Raw genomic sequence first — 22,681 nt, 5'->3', positions numbered from 1 at the left:
GTTCTCGGGTGTGTTTTTTCTGGACTTTCTCATGGTTGTCAGCTCTCACTTCTTGTTGCTACAGATCACTTATTTCTATCAGTCCAATTCTACTTTGCTGCTTCTAAAATGTTATGGATTATAGAACTAGGGAGTCATGTTAATGGACAGGATTTCTAAGATTCTCTTCAATTCAAAAATTTTGTGCTCTGATATCTAAGCATGCTATAATTATGTGAAAAAAAAGGAGTTAAGTACTCTCTGAATTAGGAACTAAAAAAAAAAAACACACTTTTAAGTATAGCATTAGTGTGTGAACTTTGTGACATCCATTTTGTCTGCTTTGAGGCCTGGAACACTTAAGAACTTAGAATGAGTATTTATCCTCATTACTTAATTGTTGCTTTTTACTGGTATATCCTATTTAAGCAAATCCTATTTGGAAAAACCCAGATTTTTTTTTTTAAATTGTACTTGGGAGTGTGGAATGATTTATTTTGTAAATAGATTTGGTCATATGTTCTACTAAATAGCAAACTCATACCAAATTTCAATTTGTGTGCAACTTTTCTGAAACTTGCCTACACTTATAAAGATTTGACCATATTCATAACTAGACACAGAGTTCTAAATTTACATATATGCATAGACACAAACATATATTTCACAGCAGACTTTATCTTTTATCTGGGTGAGGAAATAAGTAGTGGAGGTGGGAAAGGAAAGAAGAGAACTAGGTTCTTAAAGTTTATAACAAAAATAAAACATCTAGTTTAACCTTAATGCTTGTAACACTTTTTTCCTGGTTAGATATTTATCAACAATGAGTGGCATGAATCCAAGAGTGGGAAAAAGTTTCCAACCTATAATCCTTCAACTGTTGAGAAAATATGTGAAGTGGAAGAAGGCGACAAGGTAGGTTATTGGAATTTTTTTCCTGTTTAAAAGAATAATAAAGTTTGCTATAAAATAATACTGACTCAGAGATGGGCTTAAGGTCTGTGATAGTTAACCATTTTGGCATGCATGTTTAAATAGATTAGAGGGAATGGAATCAATTAGAGATAATGTCCTGCAGGAAACGTGAGGCATTTTCCATGTTTTTTTTTGTGTGTGTGTGTGCACACATATATATACATATGTGCATATATACATATGTGTACATACACACATATATGTAAATAAAAGTGAGGAATACAGGAATCTTTTTTACCATGGTTAGAAAAAGTTTTTTTTTATCAATTATTTGAAACTGAGAATATTAAAGAATATAACTCCAAAACAATATACTGTCTGAATAAGTGAAGTTTTATTATTAATTGTGAGTTTCATAACCATAATAATAATAGCTAGTATTTATATAGTGCTTTAAGGTTTGAAAAAAACCACTTCACATGTATTATCTTATTTAATATTCACAAAAATCCTATAAAGTAGATCTTATTATTATCTTCATATTATATATGAGGAAACTGAGGTTGAGTGATGTTTTAAGTGATTTACCTATGGTCTCACAGCTAATAAGTTTCTAAGTCAGGACATTAACTGAAATAAGTTGTCTTGACTCTAAACCCAATACTCTATTGTACTAACTAGCTTTATATAAAACATGAACTTCTAGAGGCCAATATTTACTTTTAATATATTTTATATGTATTACTGAATATGACTATGTTTATACACACACACATATATATATATATATATAACATACAAACCTATACATATTCAGGACCAAATATCTGATTTCATTAGTATAGATAGGAAGCATCCAGAGAGAAATTTTTACTTTCTCTGTAAACTACAGACTTAAGAAATTTCTTGGGGCCCTGGGAGGTTATTTATTGTCTAGGTTAGGGTCAGTATGTGTCAACTTGAACACTGATATTCCTGATTCTGAGGCTGATAATTCATGATAACCAATTGGATAGTGTTTTCTCTCTCTCTCTTCCTTTCCCTCTCCTTCTCCCTCTCTCCTTCCCTTCCTCCTTTCCCTTCCTCTTTTCCTTCCCTCCTTTCCCTTCCTCTTTTCCCTCCCTCCTTTCCCTGCCTTCTTTCCCTTCCTCTGCCTCCCTTCCTCCCCTCTCTCTCTCCTTTCCTCTCTCTCCCTCCCTCCTTTCTTCCCTCCTTCCCTTCTTTCGCCCTCCTCTCTGTCTCTCTCTCTTTTTCTATCATGTTTTCCATCTACTTTTCTATCAAATCATCTATTTATCTATCTTTGTGTATATGTATATCCCTAGTCCTAATATATATATATATATATATATATATATATATATATATATATATCCTGAACTTAATATGCTATAGATTATACATATGTATATGTGTCTATAAATACATACATATATATATATGTATGTATATACACATACATACACACATCATGCATTCCTAAAATTGTAATCAAAACTTACAATTTCTGTAAGCAATGTGTCACATTTACAAGACATTAGAGACAAGATTATAGGTATCTTCACTGGCAGTGTTTTCTCTCTCTGAGATTAGCTTCCATTTATATTGATTATATCTTATAGAAAGAGAGTTATCAATCCTCCATTGGAATGTGAGCTCTTTGAGGGCAAGGATTATGTCATTGCCTTTCTCTGTATCCTTAGCCTGGTGCCTGGCAAATAGTAAGTGCTCAGTAAATACTTCTTCACTGATTTAAAAGCCACCACCCAAAAAAATCCCCAATAAGTACAGAAAGTTTACACAACTAAATGGAAAAAGGATATTGGAATATTATCTTGGCAAAGAAATATATTCTAACACCAAGGACAGAAGAAATAAATATTTATTGAAGCCCAGAACTAGCCATATTGGACATGTTAAATATATGTATTATATGTACATATATGCACATGTATATGTGTGTGTGGTAGTAGAAGTAGTAATAGTGTGGTGCAATGTATAAAGACCCTGCCTCTGATACAGCCTCATGATGTGCTTCTGAACACAATATAGCCTTTCAGTATAATTCTTGATCCACATTGATGGAAAGAACTCCCTTAATGGAGTCTTCTTCTGTCAGCAAAATCAGAGATCAAGCCCTTCCAAAACCAATGACACCTCTTTCCTATTCTTTAGTATCTGGGGTATGTGGCATCTACCAGTATCCTGATAGCCCCTCAAGTCATGATGGTAACTCTGAGTTCTCAAAAGTTCTGCCAGTAGAACAAGTCCCACAGCAAGCTCACTCTGGCTAAAAAACTTTTGAGACTAGGCTCAGGCAATAGACCATGTTATTACCTGAGAACCAATGTAACTAAGAAGATGTGACTATTAGGTAATGATTTATTTTAAATAAAAACAATAATGAATCATAAAGAGTATTTTCTAAGTTGGTAAGGGGATTGCAATCTGCACTGGTGAAGGGCATATCCATACCAATGAAATCACAAACCTTTGACCTATTAAAGTATATGCTTATCAGAAGAAAAGGAAATATTAATGGTCAGGTAATAGATATTTAACAATTTCATATTTTAATTAAATGACTTTAATTTCTATTCATAAATGTAAAAACATGGAGGAAAGGAGGGGTCCAGGTAATTGAATATAATCAATTTAAAGCATAGAGGTAGATTAATAATAGAAAGCATGCAAAATCTCTCTTCAAATCTTGCCTCTAAACAATTTCTGTTTTTGTGACCATGAAAGTAAACTATCTGAATCTCAGTTTCCTCATTTGTAAGCTAAAGACAGTAACACCTGTATTACCTCACATGGCAATGAGGGGTTAATGTGGGGTACATGGAAAGAGTGCTGGGGTTTAGTAAAAAAAAAAAAAAAAAAAAAAAACTGAGTTTGAATCTGTGTGTTGGATGAGTCAATAGACTTCTCTAAAACTTCATTTTTCTTATCTGTAAACAAAAGGGTTTGGACCCTATTTATTCTTTTTTTATATTTTACAGTGTTTCACATAATAGTTTATTTTTCTATAGAATTTATATGGCTTCTGGAACTATCTGTTATAAAGTTCATGGTTATTTCAAAGCTACAAAAATCCATTTTTTTCATATTTGCCAAGGAAAGAGAAGAATCATTTAAATTTGCTTAAAAAGAAAATGCTAGCTAGGTAGGAGTGGTAAACCATATATACTTTGCCCCAAGGAAAATTAACATTCTGGCCTTATTAATAATGTGTGTTACTGAATGTCATCTGTAGATCAGCTGTGTACCAAAGAGATGAAATTACCACCTCCATAAGCTTTTGTTTATAACAGGATCAGATTTTAGAGTGCAGCAATGAGGAGAAGGAAGAGGAAATAGCTAGATTTCTGCACTACTTTGTGTCCAGTTTATCTCTTCAGTCAGTTAAGCTACTCTGAATTATTTAAGTAAAAGGCTCTGTCCCTTCCCATACTCACAGCTCTCTGTTCTTGGGTAGTTTACCCACCATCCTCACTGCCGACCACACTTGTAACCACAAAGTTTGGGGTTCATTTGTTCCCAGTTGTTTTTTTTCTTAACTTTGGCTTCCATATTTCTCTTCCCTTCAAAAAGAAAGAAAATTCTGGAAGGACACCTAAGGTAGACATTTTGGATATTTAGCCCCACTTTTTTGATCCTCCATGGTCAAAACTTGCTATTTGGGGAAAAAATTAAATATCAGAAAGTCTCCTTCCCTGGACCTGCATTGCACTGAAGTTTAGTCATTATAAGGCTGCTGCTACAGCTGGGAAAAAAAGTCAGAGACTATACTGGATAGAATAAAAGTAACATTTCTGAGCTGCCTGTTAAATAATGAAGCATTGTTAAAGTGGGGAAAATGGAGATACAGTGGATGAAATATAAGTATGGTTCATTTTGTTCTTTATAATATTAATTTTTTTTATTTTTGAGAATACTATCATTCTTAAATATATCTCATCATAGAATATTGAATTTTCCAAAATAGTGAGTTCTGGGTTTTAATAAGGGTATAATTTCTCCTGTCCTTGGTGTTAGAATACATTTCTTTGCCAAGACACTATTTTAATATTCTTTTTCCATGTAGGTTTGTAAACTACACAGAGTTGTTGGGGTTTTTTCCTTGATGGTGTCTATAAAATTGTGATCTAGTCTATGATGATTCTTGAAATGTACCACTCTGAGAAAATGGAATATTTTTACACTTTGGACACATCAAGGAAAAATATGAATGGAAGATTTTTTTAAAGCATCAACCTGGTCTTCCAACTCCTCACCCTACTTCTCCTATCATTGTCATATTTCTTCTGATTTCATATTCTATACCCTATCATGCCCATAAAATATAATTTTGACATTTAGGTAATAACTTGGCTTGTGGCTCTGTTAGAAACATTGGAAAACATATAAAAAATAAGTTTAGAATTCTCTGGACAAGTGTTTTTAGGCTATCTATGTGCATGTGTGTTTTGAAATTTTCTCTGTAACCTGAAGATGTTGTTTTGGTCCTTTAGCCTGATATAGATAAGGCAGTGGAGGCTGCAAAAACAGCATTCCAGAGGGGATCTCTATGGAGACAAATGGATGCCCTAAGCAGAGGCAGACTCCTTCACAAACTGGCCGACCTCATGGAGAGGGACAGGATCATTTTGGCAGTAAGTGAAATGCTCAATGAACAATAAGAAAACTGCAAAAAAAAAGAGTTGACTGATTATTTAATTCTCTCCTGCCATTTAACATACCAAAAAAGAAAAAAATGGGGACTATTTTCAGCTCAAATTGAGTTCTATTCAGATTTTAATGGCTGTTTGGCAGAAATAGACTTTATGTTTTTTCATTTGTCAGATTTTTTTTTCTCTGATTTTTTTTAAAGTTGAACTTCTTAACCAAGAAAGCACTGAAGGATAGTGCAAATAAGTCAACCAGTTCTTAAACCTAAGACATTATCAGGTCTTCCCAAGACAGAATGGTAGAGTAGAAAAGGACACTGAGCCTCAAATGGGGATGGCTGAGTTTGAAGCCATACTTAGACATATATTAACTGAGTTAGCCTGTACAAATCACATTGTCTCTTATTCCTTTTGTTTCATTATATTTAAAATCATGATGATGAGAGTCTATCTCCCTCAGATTTATTGTGAAAAAAGCTCTTGTAAATGTTAGAATGCTATACAAATGAGTTAGTTTTCTTTAAATTTACTGTGGTACAGAGCTTATCAAGTGGCTCCACAAAATGCCAGAGCTAACTTTGTCTCAATATTTCTTATATTATTGGTCAGTCAACAACTTTTATTAAGTTTACCAAGTACTACCTATTATGTGCCAAGCACTATACTAAACACATTGGTCATCTGTGCCAACTGAGACCTATTTTGAATTTTGTGGTTGTTGATTCAGTCATTTTTCAGTTATGTCTTACTCTTCATAACCCCATTTGAAGTTTTCTTGGCAAAGATACTGGAGAGTTTTGCTATTTCCTTCTCCAGTTCATTTTACAGATGAGGAAATTGAGGCAAACAAGGTTAAGTGACACCTAGGGTTACAGAGCTGGTAAGTGTCTGAGGACAGAATGGAATGCAGAAAGATGAGTCCTCCCGATTCTATTCCTGATTCCACTATGCCTCCTAACTTTTCCCATTTTGAATAGTTAATGCCCAAATTTTAGCCAGAGATTATATCATAAGATATATCATAAGATTGTCTCTTTTCTGATCATTGAATTGAAAAAATTGGATCTTCTCTCTCTGGTTTGCTCCTATCCGTGGTGGAATGAGAGGTAAACTACATAGCATTTTCAAGGCATTTGGACAGTGTCCTCAAAGACAATAAAACTAGTTTCTTTAGGGTAGTGGTTCTTTAACACACACACACACACACACACACACACACACACACCCTCTTCACATCTAATTCATGGATATTTAATTATAAGTGTTGCTATCAGGAAAGCAACAGAATAATTGTGTCCCTACCGAAACTGGAGTCTTTCACTTCTGAATTTGTTCATCTGGCAAGTTCACCCCGAGTGGGAGTGAGGGTTAGTGCCCTACCAAAGTAAGCATTTCTTGCCATTAGGCCTCTGGTTTCTTCCTGCAAAGAAGGCCAGTTTCAACTCTTAAGCTGCCAAACTGGCTTTTTAAAACATCTCTGTTTTAACCAAGATGATCTCATATGTCTGACATCTCAACATGGGCTAATAACTTGGTTATAGATTCTACCATAGGTACCCCCCACCCTTAGTGTTAATGCAAAGATATTCTTAGAGAACAGCAGTACAAAGATAACCTTTACTTTTGATCCCTTCTGTTGTTCTCACAAAATTATGATTTGATAATAAAAAGAATATTGGAGGATCTTATAACTAGAAGGAAGAGAGTTACTTTGCATTAGGGTCATATTGCCCACAAGAAATAAGAGCTATCCATTTGCCATGACATGAAAGGGGACAAGAGAATTACTGGCAAGTATGGTAAAAACCACATCATAGGGAAATGCCTATCAAACTCTACCTTGATATGGTTTTTCTGACGGCAGCATTTTCACACAGTGAAGTGCTTCTTTTAGTCTTGTTAGCATTTCGGTTTTAGTGGTTTTGACAGAACTGTTTACCCATTTCTAGTGTAAAATGTTCAGAAACAGATGTGGGTGCATCTGGTGTCCCTGGAATTCTCTCCATTACTGATGTGCTTTAATCACAGAGTGTAGCTTTTTGCGGTTTTGACTTCTGGGTCCTCCCTCAGAGCTGCCTTTTTAAATCTCCTTTTCAACCTGCTGTTCCATCTCTAGACCTCACCCATATAGGATACTCTGTAACAAGTTGTGGGGCAAAGTTGATGATGTCAACAGTTTTCTTCTAGGATAAAAAAATTATTTTGTGTACTGTAAGTTTGAGTTCTAGTTATTTAGAAGACAGTTTGTTTAATTTAATGGTTAACTCATGAGCTACCAATATAATAATGGGGGGTGGTATTTAAACCATGTGCAAAACCTGATGCATTGGCCCCACTGATATTTTTTAAGGATTAGGGATTAGGGGACTATGCTGTTCAAGTCCAAATCTGGGAAACTCAGATGCTAGAATAATAGGCAGAATTTCCAGGGGTTAGTAGACTGCTGGGTTCTGTCTAATATTACACTCTGGAAAAGAAGAAAGAATATTGGGTAACCCACAGGACATCCAACATATGCTTCCCTACCTGCTTAACTATGCTTATAATAGTGACCATTTTTGGCTATATGATTCAAACAATATTTATTAACTCAATAGAGGCAGCCAGGATAGCACAGGGGATAGAGCAGTAATCCTGGAATGAGGGAGACTTGATCTCGAATCCTCCCTCAGATCCTTACATAATTTTGAGCAAATCATTTAACTTCTGTCTGCCTCAGTTTCCTCAACTATAAAATAGGAATAATAAAAGCACCTGCCTCCCAGGATCATTAGGAAAACAAAATAAGATAATTTTTGTAAATCACATAGTACAGTGCTTGGCACATAGTAGCACCATATAAATACTAGCTATTATTAATATTGCTAATTGTATGTCATTAAGTACATGTCAGGCACTGTGGTAGTTGCTAGGGATACAAAACAAAATCAGTCTTTGCCTTCAAGGAACTTCTCTTCTACCTGAAAGTGGGGAGTGGTGTTGGGATGAGGATAGAACCAGAGACAAGATAAATGCACATTCTAACTACAAAGTAATTTTGAGAGAGGGAAAGCATGGAGGAGATCATGAAAAGTTTGTGCCATGGGACATTCAAAAAAAGCTGTCACTGGACAGAGTGGTTGCTTATTTTATTAGAAACACTGAAGCCAGCTCCAATGTTGAAAATAATTACTGAGAACAAACAGACTGTATAACAAGGTTCAATAACTAAAGCTGTTCTGTGAGCTGACTCATTTGGCTTCAGCTGAAAGAGGCGGCACCTGTGTTGGGTCTTGAAAGATGCTAGAAAATTCCAAAACTTGGATTTAAATAGGGAGTGAATTTCAAGCATTGGGAACAGTCCATGCAAAGACAAGGAAATAAGGGATATGGAACATTGAGTTCAGAGAACAGCCAGTAGGCTAGTTTGCATGGAATTTGGAGTATATGAAAGACAGAAATGGGAAATACATCAGGAAAGGTAGGCAGGAACTATCATTCCTGAGGTTCACCTTGAAAAGCAAAAATTTCAAACAAAATTTGCATCAACATTGCAAGGCTGCAATGTGGGTTGATGTATGGCACTTGAGAATTAGAAGCAGAACATTGCAATGCCAGTCCAGGTGCAGCCCTGATTCTTACCAAGCAAGGTCTATATTTTTTGCCTCAGTCTTATCTATTTATTGACAAAAAAAAAAAAAAAAAAAAAAAACTATGGGGTTCTCAGGGAAGTATTTGGAAAGTTATCAATTGCTACTTATAGTGTTGTGTCCCTTTAAAAAAAAACGGGGAAGGAAAGAAAGGAAAAGTTTGGAATGTTGGAAAGAGCACAGGACTTGGAATCAGGAGACCTATATTAAGTTGCAGATCTTCTACTTAATAGTTGTGTGACTGTGAGAAAATCAATCTCTCTGAGCCAGCCTCAGTTTAACCCTTCTATAAAATGGAATGAATAATACTTATACTGCCTATAGCACAGGGTTGTTTTCATAAAAGTGTTTCGTAAACTGCAAATCATTCTGTAAACGTGAGAGATGATTATTAACAAGTAGTAGGTGTTTAATGTCGGGACTCTATTAGTATCTTACCATTTACAGACATGAAGACTCAGACTTTGAAGAGGCCCAGGTATTGCGTCTAAATAAATCATTTACTGGTTGTCAAGAAGTCAAGCCTTGGGCTATGTGGCAGTGTAGCAACTTCCTGTATTTAGGGACAACTGAAAGTTTCAATGTTAGGGCTTTAGAAAAAGCTTGAACTGGGAGGGCTTGTCTGTCGAACAAAAAGGGTTCTCTTAAAACGATGCTGAAAATAGAAAATAACCCCGTCATTTAGTAGTTGCAGCAGCCTCAGTAGATAATAATCGCCCTTATCATGGAGGAAAAAGTCTATTCAGCTTCTATTTAGAACTAAAGTATTTGAACACCAGCAGAGTATGATTTCATCTTTGTTTAGACATTTAATTCTACCAGGGGATAGCGCTTCTCTTGTGTGCAGAGACGTTCTTTCCAGAAGAACGTCAGTTACTCTGCAGTGACAGAAGCCAGCCTGTGTGAGAGGGAAAACTCATTATTTTAAGTAAGCCCAGATCTTTTCTTTTTCTTTTTCTGTCATTATCCTTCACTTTCCAAAGCTGCCACTGGACAAAGTGGCTGGCTATTTTATCAAAAACACTGAAAGCCAGCCCCAATATTGAAAATGATTCCCGTGAACGGATAGGCCCACATGACAAGGTTAAACAACTAAAGCTGTTTTGTGGGCTGAGTCATTTGGCTTCAGATGGAAGATCAAATGCTAAACTTTATTTCTTTCCAGTGATGCTTCAAATTAGCTTTGAATCCGGGTGGTCCCACCAAGATGCATGTAACTCATCCCCCTTGTCTGGCTAGTGGCCCAACTCTTAGGTGTTTTAAAATAAAAGCAATACATGCCAACTTTGGTTAGACTTTAATATTTTTAAGTAACTTTTCTTTCTCTCTTTCCTTCCTTCCATCTTTTCTTTCTTCTTGACATCTTTCCTTCCTTCCTTCCTTCTTTCCATCTTTCCTTCCTCTTTTCCTTCCTTCCTTTCTTCCTTCCTTTCTTTCTAAAGAAAGTACATCTGTGAATGTGGGTCATAGAGAATAAAAGTCAAGGGGCCACCTTGTATTCTTACTCATGTAGATTTCACAAACTAGGAACTTGCAGGTAATAACTGACATGCCATTTTATTATTGTTACAGACTCTTGAAACGATGGATACAGGAAAACCTTTCCTTCATGCCTTCTTCATTGACTTGGAAGGTTGTATCAAAACACTCAGATACTACGCAGGCTGGGCAGACAAGATACATGGCAGAACTATTCCAGCAGGTAAACTAGGGTAGGATTGAAAGTTCTCTTCTGAATTGCTCATGTGGACCAGGCTTCTGAGGCAGAATCTCCAGTGTTACTATGAAAAGGAAAGCAATATTCAATTATTTTTCACCTTTTGTTATTGAAAGCTTTAAAGTGACTTTGGGCTAAAAATTATCTTTTTAAAAAAGTTTTAAAAGTTTTTTAAACTTTTGGACACTGGGTCCTAATTTTCTTCCCAGGCTGTAAGAACAGAGGCCATTCATGAGTTGGGGTCTACTGTGGATCATCTCAGAAGCTTTAAACAGCTCCATTAGTGAGGTAACCTGGTAGTACACCTCGCCACACACCCCTACAGCCCACACCTATCCAGTTCACTCTCCAGAGCTCATCATATTGGTAGTCAATTTAGTGCAGATAGAGAATTGGCTTTAGCCTCCTGCCTCTCAGAACTCCTAAGCCTAGGTGATCCACAAGCCTCAAGCTTCCCCCAGCAGCAGTGATTACAGGCATATGCTACCATAATCAGCCAAGGATTACTTTTTATACTCCTCATGAATGTTTTTCAGATTTTGCTTGACACAGAATTATTATCCCAGGTTAATATGTACATGTGTTTGCTCTCCCCTCTTTCATTTCTCTTACAGAGGAAAATGTTTTGTGTTATACCAGGCATGAACCAATAGGTGTATGTGGAGCAATTATTTCTGTAAGTATACTAGCTTCTCCAAAAATGTTATGCCGCAAGTTCTTTGAACCAATGTCCAGAAACTTTGCTTTGTTCAAGGGGGATGATGTCTATAAAGTACTTTGGAAACTGCAAATTGATGTCTAGATATGAATTATTATTCTTGAACTAAAATAAATTAATCAAAGCAAGCCATTCTTAAAGTTTCTCTTCTTCAGTCAATTAAGCATTTATTGAGTACTGATGAAGGTATTAAGGTTATACCAAAAATAAAAACCTCTCAATGAAACTGACACTCTGATTTGTAGAGACAATAAGTACTTAAAGAAATATATTCAGAAAGAAGATAAAGAAACAACATTTGGGAGAATCAGGAAAGGATTCATATAGTTTCTGAGCTGCATGTTGAAGGAAGAAAGGGAGTCTATTGAGTTGAATTCTATTTATTTAATTCTATTGAGTTTGAATTTTTACACTGTGTAGCATGTTTGAATCTAATTGGTTTTTTTAAAGGCTGAAAATTAGGTATAAAAGTCTAATTTCTTTTCTGGTAGCTTGAGGACATTGACTCAGCTGTTGTGAACCTTTTGTTTGTCCAGAATAATCGGGATAGACTACTGCCTTGAATGGAGAACTTGAAATTGTCTGTGAATTAGAGCAAATTCTAATCAGAAAAAGACAGCATAGTTTAGAGTATAGAGAGTCAGCCTTGAAGCTATGAAGAGTTGTGTCCAAGCCAGGCTTCTGACATATCCTGAGGTATGACCTGGGATGAGCAGGTCCTGCCTTCGTGTGACTATAAGTTACAGAGAAAGTACCAGCCTGCTTTGAAAGAGGGAATTCCTTCAGGAGTTCTCTGTAATTATGAAATCATAGTTCTAGTTCCTAGTGTTCTCCTTTTCTAATCATTGAGAAAGTATTTTGTTTCTTGTGTGAAGGTGTGAGCCACAGCTCATTGGAAGGCAGATATACTATTATAGGGCTGGGATTAGGTAGATTTGGAATCTACCATTACTTAAAATCAATAGACAGTTTTACATTGAGTAGCAATGGGATCAGAAAACTGGCAGGTACATTTAAATGTATACTTAACATATAGTCATGATTTCCCATTTAGTATGAGTCATATGTATTATCTATTAGTAGGTCTGTGCATACAATGTTCAAGTGGTTACTATTTCATATATGGTCTTTTCAGGGAGATTTCAATATCTACAGTTAACTAATTTTTTTTCCTGTTTCCTTTATTGCTTGGCCTTTCTGTTTTATTTATCTCAATTCTTTGGAGACCTTACCATCCTTAGCCAAGTCCCTCACACAGGTTTCTTCCCCTGGGGCTGCCTTGCTTCCTCTGAGATATCAATATGTATCTGTCTTATGCTACCTCCTTCTCAAAGCCCCAGGTATTAATTAGCTAATCTGATAAAGGAATCCCTTCTAAAGACATTTTAACCTCCATCCCTGAGGACAATACCTTTCTTTTGCTGTTTAATCCATTAGCTGACTCAAATGGTGAGAATTTTAGACTGTGATGAGTAGGTGGAAGAGTGATTTATGAGTAGGCAAGGCCTTGTGATAACTATAAATGATTCTATACAGGTGGCCACCTACTCTAGCCATATGAGGATCTCTCATAGAAAGGTATTGGTATGCTGATTATTTCTTCTTTTGGCTATCTGGGCTATTAAGCCTATCCTATAACGGTGGTTCCACTTGGGTAAACTCATTTGGTTCACTCAACTGAACCTGCTGTTTCCAAAGTTATCAGTGACCCAGTTGCCAAATCTGATGGCCTTTTCCTCAGTCCTGATCCTTGTTTATTTCTCGGTACCATTTGATAATCTTGACCATCTTATCCTCCTGTAACAGTTTCTTCTCTGGGATGTAGTGACCATGCTGACTGTTCTTCTCCTACCCATCTAACTTCTTCTTGGTCTCCTTTGTTGCATCTTTACCAAGTCTTTTCCAAATTCCCATATATGTGGGTATATCCTATTGTGGTTTTTTTAGGCTTTTTTCTCTATATTCTCTCATTTTGGGAACTCATCAGCATCTATGAGTTCAACTATTAACTCTCTGCAGATGACTCCCAAGACTTTATATTTAGAAAATGTCTCTCTGTTTAGCTCTAGTCCCTCAGAATCCATTACTTACTGGGTATTTTAATCTGAATATCCTGTGGGTTTCACAAATTCAACACATCTAATATAAAACTCATTACTTTCCCCAAAATCTGCATGAGTACTTTCTTACTGCATGGATAGAGTGATGAACTTATTAGTATCAGGAAGACCAACGTTTCAATCCTACCTCAGATGCTTAATACTTGTAGTCATAATCTTTTAGCCTTAATTTAAATATAAAATGGAAAAAATAATAGCAACTAACAGCGTGGGTTGTGAGAATCAGATGAAATAACATATGTGCTACTGTCAAGGGCACCACCAGCTTTCTAGTCATCTACAATTGCAACTTTAATGTCCTTCTTAACTTGTCACTCTTTATTTACTCCACATAGTCAAGCACTTGCTAAATCTTATCATTTCAATCTTCACATTTCTTACCTATATCCTTTTTCTTTATTTATACCCTAGTTCAGGTCCTCATCATTTTTTGCTTAGATCATTGCAATGATTTCAGAATTGGTCTTCTTGCCCCAAGTCTCTCCCCACTCCAATTTTGCACATAACAACCAAAAAGATTTTTCTAAAGCACAGATCTGATCATATTTTAGCCATCCTCAGTAAACTTCAATAGATTCTAATTTTCTCTAGGACCCCACATATGCTCTTCTGTTTGGAAGTTAACACTTCACACCATGGCCCCTTCTTAGGTTCTGACCTTGTTACATAGTACTTCTTTTCATGCATTCTACAATTCAACCAATCTTTGCTGCTTGCTGGTGCTCCAAATCCCTCTTCCTGGTATGCTTTTTTTTTAACTGACTATCTCCCCTACTTGGAATGTTCTCCCCCTTCACTTCTGCCTCATGGAACATTTGATTTCCTTCATGAGTTGGCTCAAAAGCCTTCCTGAGATCTTTCCTGGTTATATTACCTGTACTCCAAGACTGAGTCTTATCTGTTTTGTATGAGTTTTTATGAGCCTATTTTGTGCATTCTGCATCTCTCCTCTTAGAATGTAAGCTGTTTTTGTTTTTATATATCAAGTGCTTAGTACAGTGTAGGTTCCTAAAAATTTTTTTGCTTGATGTGGTTGATTGAGGGAGAGGGAGGAGAAAAGAAGAGGCATGAGCAGAGATGATAGAAATTAAAATAATCTGTTCATAGAGGTAGCATGGGTGTGATGGAAAGAATGATGAACTTAGAGTTTGTCCTAGATCATGTATCTAGAACTAGGTTTGAGGATAGTCTCTGACATTTACTGTGTGACTCTAGGCAAGTCATTCCACTTTGCTGAGCCTCTGTTTTCTAATCTGTAAAATTAAAGATTTGGATGCAATGATCTCTAACTAAAGCCCCTTCAGGTTCTCAGGCTTATTGAAATACTTGATTTCTTTCTGTCTCATTTAGACTCACATAATCATTTTTGGTTTCTGAAGCCTTTCTTGCTCTAGTAGAGGAGATCTTAATTTTTTTGTAGGTGCCATTGACCCCCCTGGCAGGTTGGAAAAGCCTGTGGTTCTCTTCTCAGAATAACACTTTAAAATATATAAACTCTGTGCGTGTGTGTGTGTGTGTGTGTGTGTGTGTATTTTTGGTCTAGAATTATGGATTCTATGAAGAAAAAAAGGAACCAGTTAATAGAACTTCTTAACCCTTTTTAGACCAAACATAATAATAACAGCTAGTATTTACATAGTGCTTTAAGGTTAACAAAGCACACTATTACTTCTTTTGATCATCACAACAAATCAGCAAGGTAAGTGCTGTTAGACTAAAAGAATTGAATGTTTTCAACTGCAATTGAAAACAGCTACTGTGGCTGTTATTAGTCTTCCCTAACAATGGCTTCATGATTGTCCAGGCATATAAATAATGGTTCCATTTTTCCAAAGGTCCTTTTTCTCCCACCAATCAAGTCTTTTCACTCTGTGTTTCCTTCTTAGCCAGTAGATGTCACTGAAGGGAAAGGGGTGATGTGTAGATCATTTCTTTCCAAAGTCAACTTCAAGACAATGTCTATTTTGTTTCAGTGGAACTTCCCATTGATGTTGCTTATTTGGAAGATGGCACCAGCCCTATGCTGTGGGAATACCATCGTTATTAAGCCAGCTGAACAGACACCCCTAACATCACTTTATCTTGGATCTTTGATCAAAGAGGTAGGATGTCCAAAAGAAAATATTTTGTGTCCTTAATAGCATACCCACTCCTAGGAACTGAGCCATAAAGCAAGATAAAACTGTCTCAATCAAGATTTACCTAACCTAGTGTTGCAAACTTATTTACAATTGAGTGGGCAGGATATTACTCCCTAAATTTTGCTTGGCAACTTAATTTTTTTTTTTCCATTGCTCATGGTTGCTGAATTAGAAGAAACTCTATTCCTTCCAGTCAGGCTAATGAGGGCACTTTAGTTTTATTATGGGTTCAATGTAATAATTTAGAACCAAATGTTTTGCTTAGTGAATTTACAAGAGAATGAATGCTAAGGAAGGTTATCAGGAAAAGAATAGAATGTGTTAGAGGTTCATCAGGTTTTGCCATTGTGGGTTAAAAATCTCTCTGGAAGAGGTGATCTCCTGTAATATTGCTTGTTCTGGCTGAAATCACAACATACAAGAGCAAGCCCAGTAGACCAAAGTCTTGACTTCAAAAATAATTGATATTCAATTGAAAGAATTTGGGTTTGGATTTTATTTTATATTATTTTTATTGGGAAGAGGGGAAATGGTGAAAGTAAAATAACAGAGAAAAACACTTAGTAGTCTCAGGAAAAGGAGACCTGGACCTTAAACCTGTTTCCCCTTTTTCCCATCAGTTTTATGACAATGGCAAAGTCATTTTGCTTGGGCTTTAATTTCCTCACCTATGTAATGACAGGTACAAATGACATTGGTTTAGAAAGTACTTTCCAGCTCACAATATCTGCAATCACCAATAGCTACATCCAGCTACAGGCCACTTCTAGGACAGAAAAGTAAGCATATTCTCAAAGAAAAACCTCACAATATATTTTTGGTACTTGTTATTAATTGTATGAGGGATTGAGAGAAGAGAGTGATTTAGCTTTATTCTTATAATATGCTTAGCATAGTTATCTAGCATATATTGGATGCTTACTAAATGTTTATTTTCTTCCTTGAGCAAAGGGTTAGGGATTTGTCTTTAGTTTTTGGCTTTGCTGTTGCACTTCACATGCCTCATTATTGCAAACAGAGTAGGTTTCAACAATCCATAATTCGCCAGATTCTCACTTGGCCTTCTACTAATGTTTGGAGACTTAATTCATATTTGTTTGGTTTGTGCATTCCAAACCATCAATCCAGTTTAAAGAACTTTTCTGGAGGAAATGAAGATAAAACTTATTATATCTCCCCAAATGTGGTCACCCTAAGCACATTAATTTCTGTGGCAACATGTGTAACTCATTGGCAAGCAGAGAATTGACATCACCCTAGTATGATATATGGTTTCACTTGATTATAATCAAGTATCTATCCTTTGTAGAGGCACTGTGGATGAGACTGAGAGACAGTAAAGTCTAGTTGAAATATATTACATTATAATATATAGAAAAATAAAAAAACACTACCCATTTTTATTTTTATCTCCTGGATTAGTAAGTAACAAGACCACCTGAAACATTGTAATGTCAGCCAAGGTCTTTGTATCCTTGAGTTAGTCAGTTACATCTGGACTCCCAGTAGTTCTTTATAATACCATCTTGGTTTCTTTTAGGTGGGATTCCCTCCTGGAGTAGTGAACATAGTTCCAGGTTATGGACCAACAGCAGGAGCAGCGATTTCTTCACATCCTAAGGTTGACAAAATATCTTTCACTGGATCAACAGAGGTATGCTTTCCCTGTCTCCAAATATTGGTATTTGTCACAAATACATTAAAGAAATATCTGTATGCTTCAAACTATTGGTATATTAAATTATGTTCCATGTTAATGTGAAGATTTTTTTATTAGTTAAAATGTTTCGAATGTGTCTCCAAGCTAAATGCAAATCTAACATATAATTTTTCATTTTTTAAAAAAATTCGAATTTGTTTATTAATTTTAAAATTTATTTGTTTATTTCAAAGCCACAAAATTACTTCAATATCTGTTTCTAATAACTATCTCTGGTGCTAAAATTTAATAGTTAAATTCAACAAGCAGTTATTAATATTAATCACATAGTATGTGCAGGACATTGTGTTAGGAGTGAAGATGGAGGATGAAGATAAGGACTAGACTTGTGCTTTCATTGTTGTTTGTCCTTTTTCATGAAGATGAACATGACATCAGAAAGGTGATTCTATGACATGCAAGTGAATTGGATTTAAATGAGGGAGGTTGGGCAAGGTCACCTGCTTCACTTTCTCCTCCATAGCCATCTAGGTCCAGGCACATGATAGAGATCAGGAGTACTGGAGATGGCCCTAGATACAATGAAAGACCTTGACCTTTTTTAAGCAAAGGTCTTTCTCAGGTCCCAGTTTGACTTACGATTTCACTGGAAGGGTATTCCCACGTGAGGAACTCCTGACAGTGAGGGCCAGCATCTATTCTTAAATTTACTTCATTGCTCAGAGCCCCGAGAGTTTAAGGAATTTGCCCTGAGTCACATAGACAATATATCAGAGGAAAGTTTTGAATTCAGAATTTTCTGGCTTTGAGGCCAATTCCTTATCTATTATGCCATACTATTTCTTACAGGCCTAGAGTTGTAAAAACAAAACATGAAAAATAGTTCCTACCTTCTAATAGCTTACATTGCATCCAGGGATTACAAGTACACACATAAATAAATACATCATAACTTAAGGGCAAAGAGATTAGCTAGGGGGATGAAGAAAGCCTTGTGTAGGAGGTAATACCTGAGCCAATCTTGAAGGTATTCCAAAAGGGGAAGGCAAGAATTGAAGACATTCTATGATTGGGAGACAGCTTATACAAAGCCATGAAAGTGTCAAGTGTGAGGAGAAGTGAGGAGGCCATTTTGGCTGGAACGTAGAGAGCATGAAGAACAAAAGTGTGAAATAAGTCTGGAAAATCAAACTGGTGCCTGATTGGAAAGGGCTTTCAATATAGTTCTATCATCGTCATCACAGGACTAGAATTTCTGAGAAAAATCCAAATGGTTATTTTTACCCAGCAAGGTAGCTGGTGATGATGTTATGAAAATGTGCTTTTACTTTTTACTATTTATGTTAAAGGATGAATTTGATGATCCATTGAATCATTTTATATCTAGAAGCAAAATTTTGTAGCTCTGTGATTTGTTTCTTCTTTCTTATGTCACCCTAAGTGCATTCCACCATAAGAATGTACCTAAACACCATCCATAAATAACACACTTATGCGAACCCTGTTTTTCTTTCACTGGCTCTCCTTAGGCAGAAATATTCTCACCTGAGAACTATTTCAAATCTCATTTGGGCCACTTCCCATGAGCATGTTGGTATTTAAAATGCAGTTATACTGCTCCCCAATCCTGATAAAAGACCTTTTTTTCCTGACAAAGACAAATGTAAACATGATCTGGTTATGTACAAACCTACAACCTCATATTTTATTTAAGTTTTGTGCCTTTCTAATAAAGAAACTGGTTGGATTAATTGACTTTCTGTTATGTTTAGGAGATCATACTTTAATGCTAAGTGTTAAATAACCTGGAAAGCATTTCCATAGAATGACTTCTTCTAAGATAATCAGTCAATAAGTATTCATCAATACTCTTATATGCCTGATACTGGGAATAAAAATGCAAAAAAAATGGAACAATCCCTATTCTCAAGGATCTTACTTTTATTCAAAGAGTATAAGATAACCAGTTCCTCTATTCCTAGTTGTTTAGTCTATATTTTTTTATTTAACATTGCAGATTGGAAAACCCTTTTCTTAAAAATATGCTTAAATATAAACAGGATATGAGAGTTGAATAATCTAAGTCATTTGTCTTGGACAGGCTTTTTGCATGAATTTTGCCTTAAAAAAAACATTCTGCATTTTTTCCTTTTCTTATGTTCAGCTGCCTTCATCATTCACTGTTCCCTCACTTGGTATTTTGAATTTTACTTGTTTCTATTCAGGCATTAAGTATTATATATCCTAAATTTTAGCTGCTATTATTAATTAACCTGCTATAATTATCCTTCCATGCACAAATATGCAAAGTCAATTCTTGTGAAGACAAGTGACTGTCCTAATAGCTTTATATCTAAGCTACCTAGCTAGCTGAGATTTCCTTCAGGAAGGATAAGGGCCTGTCACAGGATTTGCCTAAAATTCCCACCTCAGAGGCAATGAATCAGAGTTGAAAGAGCCTTTAAAGGCCATCTAATTCAATTTTTTTCTTCAGAAAAATATATGTATTTTTTCATATATATTCACATTCATATTCAGAAGTATATATATAAAATAAGTGGCCCTCCAACATTTACCAGTAGCCCTCCCATAATGGAATCTACACCTTGGAGGCAGACTATTTTAACCACTGGATAGCTCCAATGTCAGAAGTGTCTTCCTTATATCAAGCTTTAAAATTGTCTCTCTACAACTTTCATTATTCCACTGAGGTCCCAGTTTTGTCCTCTTGGGCCAGGCAGAGTCAATCTATTCATGATTTTATTGCTGTTCAATTGTTTTGGGTTGTATCTGACTTCATGACTCCATTTGGGATTTTTTTTGGCAAAGCTACTGCAATGGTTTGCCATTTTCTTTTCCAATTCATTCTACAGATGAAGAAACTGAGGCAAACAAACTTAAGTGACTTACCCAGGATCTGATATCTACTTTGAACTCAGAAAGATGAGCCTTCTAACTCTAGTCTGGGACTTCCTCCACTGTGCTGCTATGCTATACTCATTCTATTAGGTTAAGGCATTCCTTCCCAATAGCTTAGTTTTTAATACAAAACTAGGAAGGCTGAAATATTAGTTTTGATGAAACCAGATAGAGAACAAGGTCATAAGGGAAGAGGATTGACAGACCAGGTAAATTTTGATGGAAGGGTGAAAGAGGAGAATTTGAAAAGGATCCTCAATGTTGGGACAGCATACTGATAAATCCCAGACTGGCATCAGGACATCATTGAGTTCATAGTATTTATTGTTCTTCACCATCCTGTTTGTTCCCATCTGAATGTGTTCTAGCTTGTGTATAACCTTTCTAAAATAGAATACCCTAAATAGAACACAGCACTTCAGGTATAATCTGGCCAGGGCAGGATCATAATAACTAACACATAGCACTTAAAAATTGTCAATGGCCTTCATAAATATGTTCTCATTTGATCCTCACAAGAATCATGTGAGGTCACTGCTGCTATCATCTTCATTTTTATACATGAGACAACTGAGATTGCTAGAGATGAATTATTTATCAGGATCACACAGCTGGTAAATTTCAGAGGCAAGATTTGAATTCAGGATTTTCTGACTAATTTTAGTTCGATATCTGCTTTATTCTCTTATTACAGCTTACAATAGTATTACCTTTGGAGAGCTACCATTTCACACTGTTAACTCATATTTGACTTCTAGAACCTCTTATTTCCTCTATTATTCTCTGTCAATGCTGAGACCAGTCTAAACCTGTCCTTTTCACTTTCAGGTTGGAAAGCTCATCAAAGAAGCTGCTTCTAAAAGTAATCTTAAAAGAGTAACTCTAGAGCTTGGAGGGAAAAATCCATGTATTGTTTGTGCTGATGCTGATTGTGAGTATCTTTTAGTCTCCAAGTCTTTGAGATTTTCCCAATGGTGTTTCTATTCTCTCTTAAAGAAAGATAGATAGGTTGTTATAATTTTAGCAATTCCTTGTTACAATAATCCTTCGGATCAGTAAGGTGAATGAAAGTCTCTGAATCTTGGTAGTAAGCTAGGCCTTATCCCCAATTGACTTTCTACAATTTTTAGGCATGCTATATGACAGTCATGATAGTAATAACTTATTTATCCTGGAAAATTCTACAGAAATACAGTATTCTAAATTTATATTTATGTAAATAAACATAAATATATAAATAAATAAATTTACATAAATAAATTCAAAAAATTTATATAAATTCTATTTATACAGCAGTTTACAAAGAGTTTCCTTCCTGATCCCTGACAACCCAGCTGACAGGGCAGGTATTGCAGATGAGAGTATCCTGCCTATGGCTGCACAGCCTCTTATATGTATAAAGCAGAATTTGAACCTAGGTTAATACCCTCTACTCTGTCACGTTTTTCACTTCAGTTCCATCGGGGAAGTCTGTTTACTTGACACCACATCCCCAAATGCTAAAGAAGAATGCTCTGTTGGCAGCAATTCAACACCTAAGAGCCAGAGTCAAAAAGGGAAAATAGGCTCTATGGGACTTTAACAATTCTTTGTAAGGTCAACGGTTTTCTTCTCCTCCATTGGATGGTTTTAGGAGAAGCGGAAAGCCATCAGCCTCCCAGAACCTACTCCCTATGTTCACTGATGCCAGAAATTACTTTACCAGGGGATAAAGGCTTTCATTCCACGATTAGAGATAAAGTTTGAATTGCAAATACTCTTGGGAGAGTTATAACCCTGACTTCTGACTCAGTATTGTGTAACTGCCCAATCTCAGATTCTTTTCAAAGAGCAGATTTTAGGAGGGACACTTGGTAAGTGAGGGGAAGAAGGCACCACAAGACACAGAAGAGGGTACAGAAGGGGGAAGCTGGAAAGAGTGGAGACAAATTTTGTCTGGAGACCACTCTGTGTCTTATAATAGCAGCCATCGTTGCTGATGTTTCTATATCCACCTTCAACTTTCACTTACCTGTGATTCAAAAATTGGAGTATAGAAGTAAACATCTACAGGACTCTTGCTTCAGGTTCATGAGTCTCAGCTTTTCTTTTTTCTACTAAACTGAACATTCGGGGCTTCCCTCCCTCCCACACCCCTCCCACTGGTGGGGAGAGGGGAAAGCAGTCATAACCACGCCTTTGATTTGTGTTAGACTGTTGTCTGTGAAATTCCA

General features: G+C 36.0%; 1 protein-coding gene across 1 annotated transcript in view; it reads left to right on the top strand.

Moving 5' to 3' along the window:
• Positions 1 to 22,681, top strand: part of ALDH1A3 (aldehyde dehydrogenase 1 family member A3) — a 46,278-nt gene that overhangs the window by 6,243 nt on the left and 17,354 nt on the right. Inside the window, exons 2-8 of the mRNA XM_003755587.4 lie at positions 790 to 894; positions 5,409 to 5,549; positions 10,766 to 10,895; positions 11,525 to 11,586; positions 15,722 to 15,850; positions 17,430 to 17,543; positions 21,297 to 21,399. Coding sequence (XP_003755635.1) covers positions 790 to 894; positions 5,409 to 5,549; positions 10,766 to 10,895; positions 11,525 to 11,586; positions 15,722 to 15,850; positions 17,430 to 17,543; positions 21,297 to 21,399 — 784 coding nt within the window. The remainder of the gene's footprint in view (positions 1 to 789; positions 895 to 5,408; positions 5,550 to 10,765; positions 10,896 to 11,524; positions 11,587 to 15,721; positions 15,851 to 17,429; positions 17,544 to 21,296; positions 21,400 to 22,681) is intronic.

Source organism: Sarcophilus harrisii, chromosome 2 (assembly GCF_902635505.1).
Source record: "Sarcophilus harrisii chromosome 2, mSarHar1.11, whole genome shotgun sequence".
Classification (NCBI taxonomy): Eukaryota; Metazoa; Chordata; class Mammalia; order Dasyuromorphia; family Dasyuridae; genus Sarcophilus; species Sarcophilus harrisii.
This window is presented reverse-complemented; position numbering and strand designations above follow the sequence as displayed.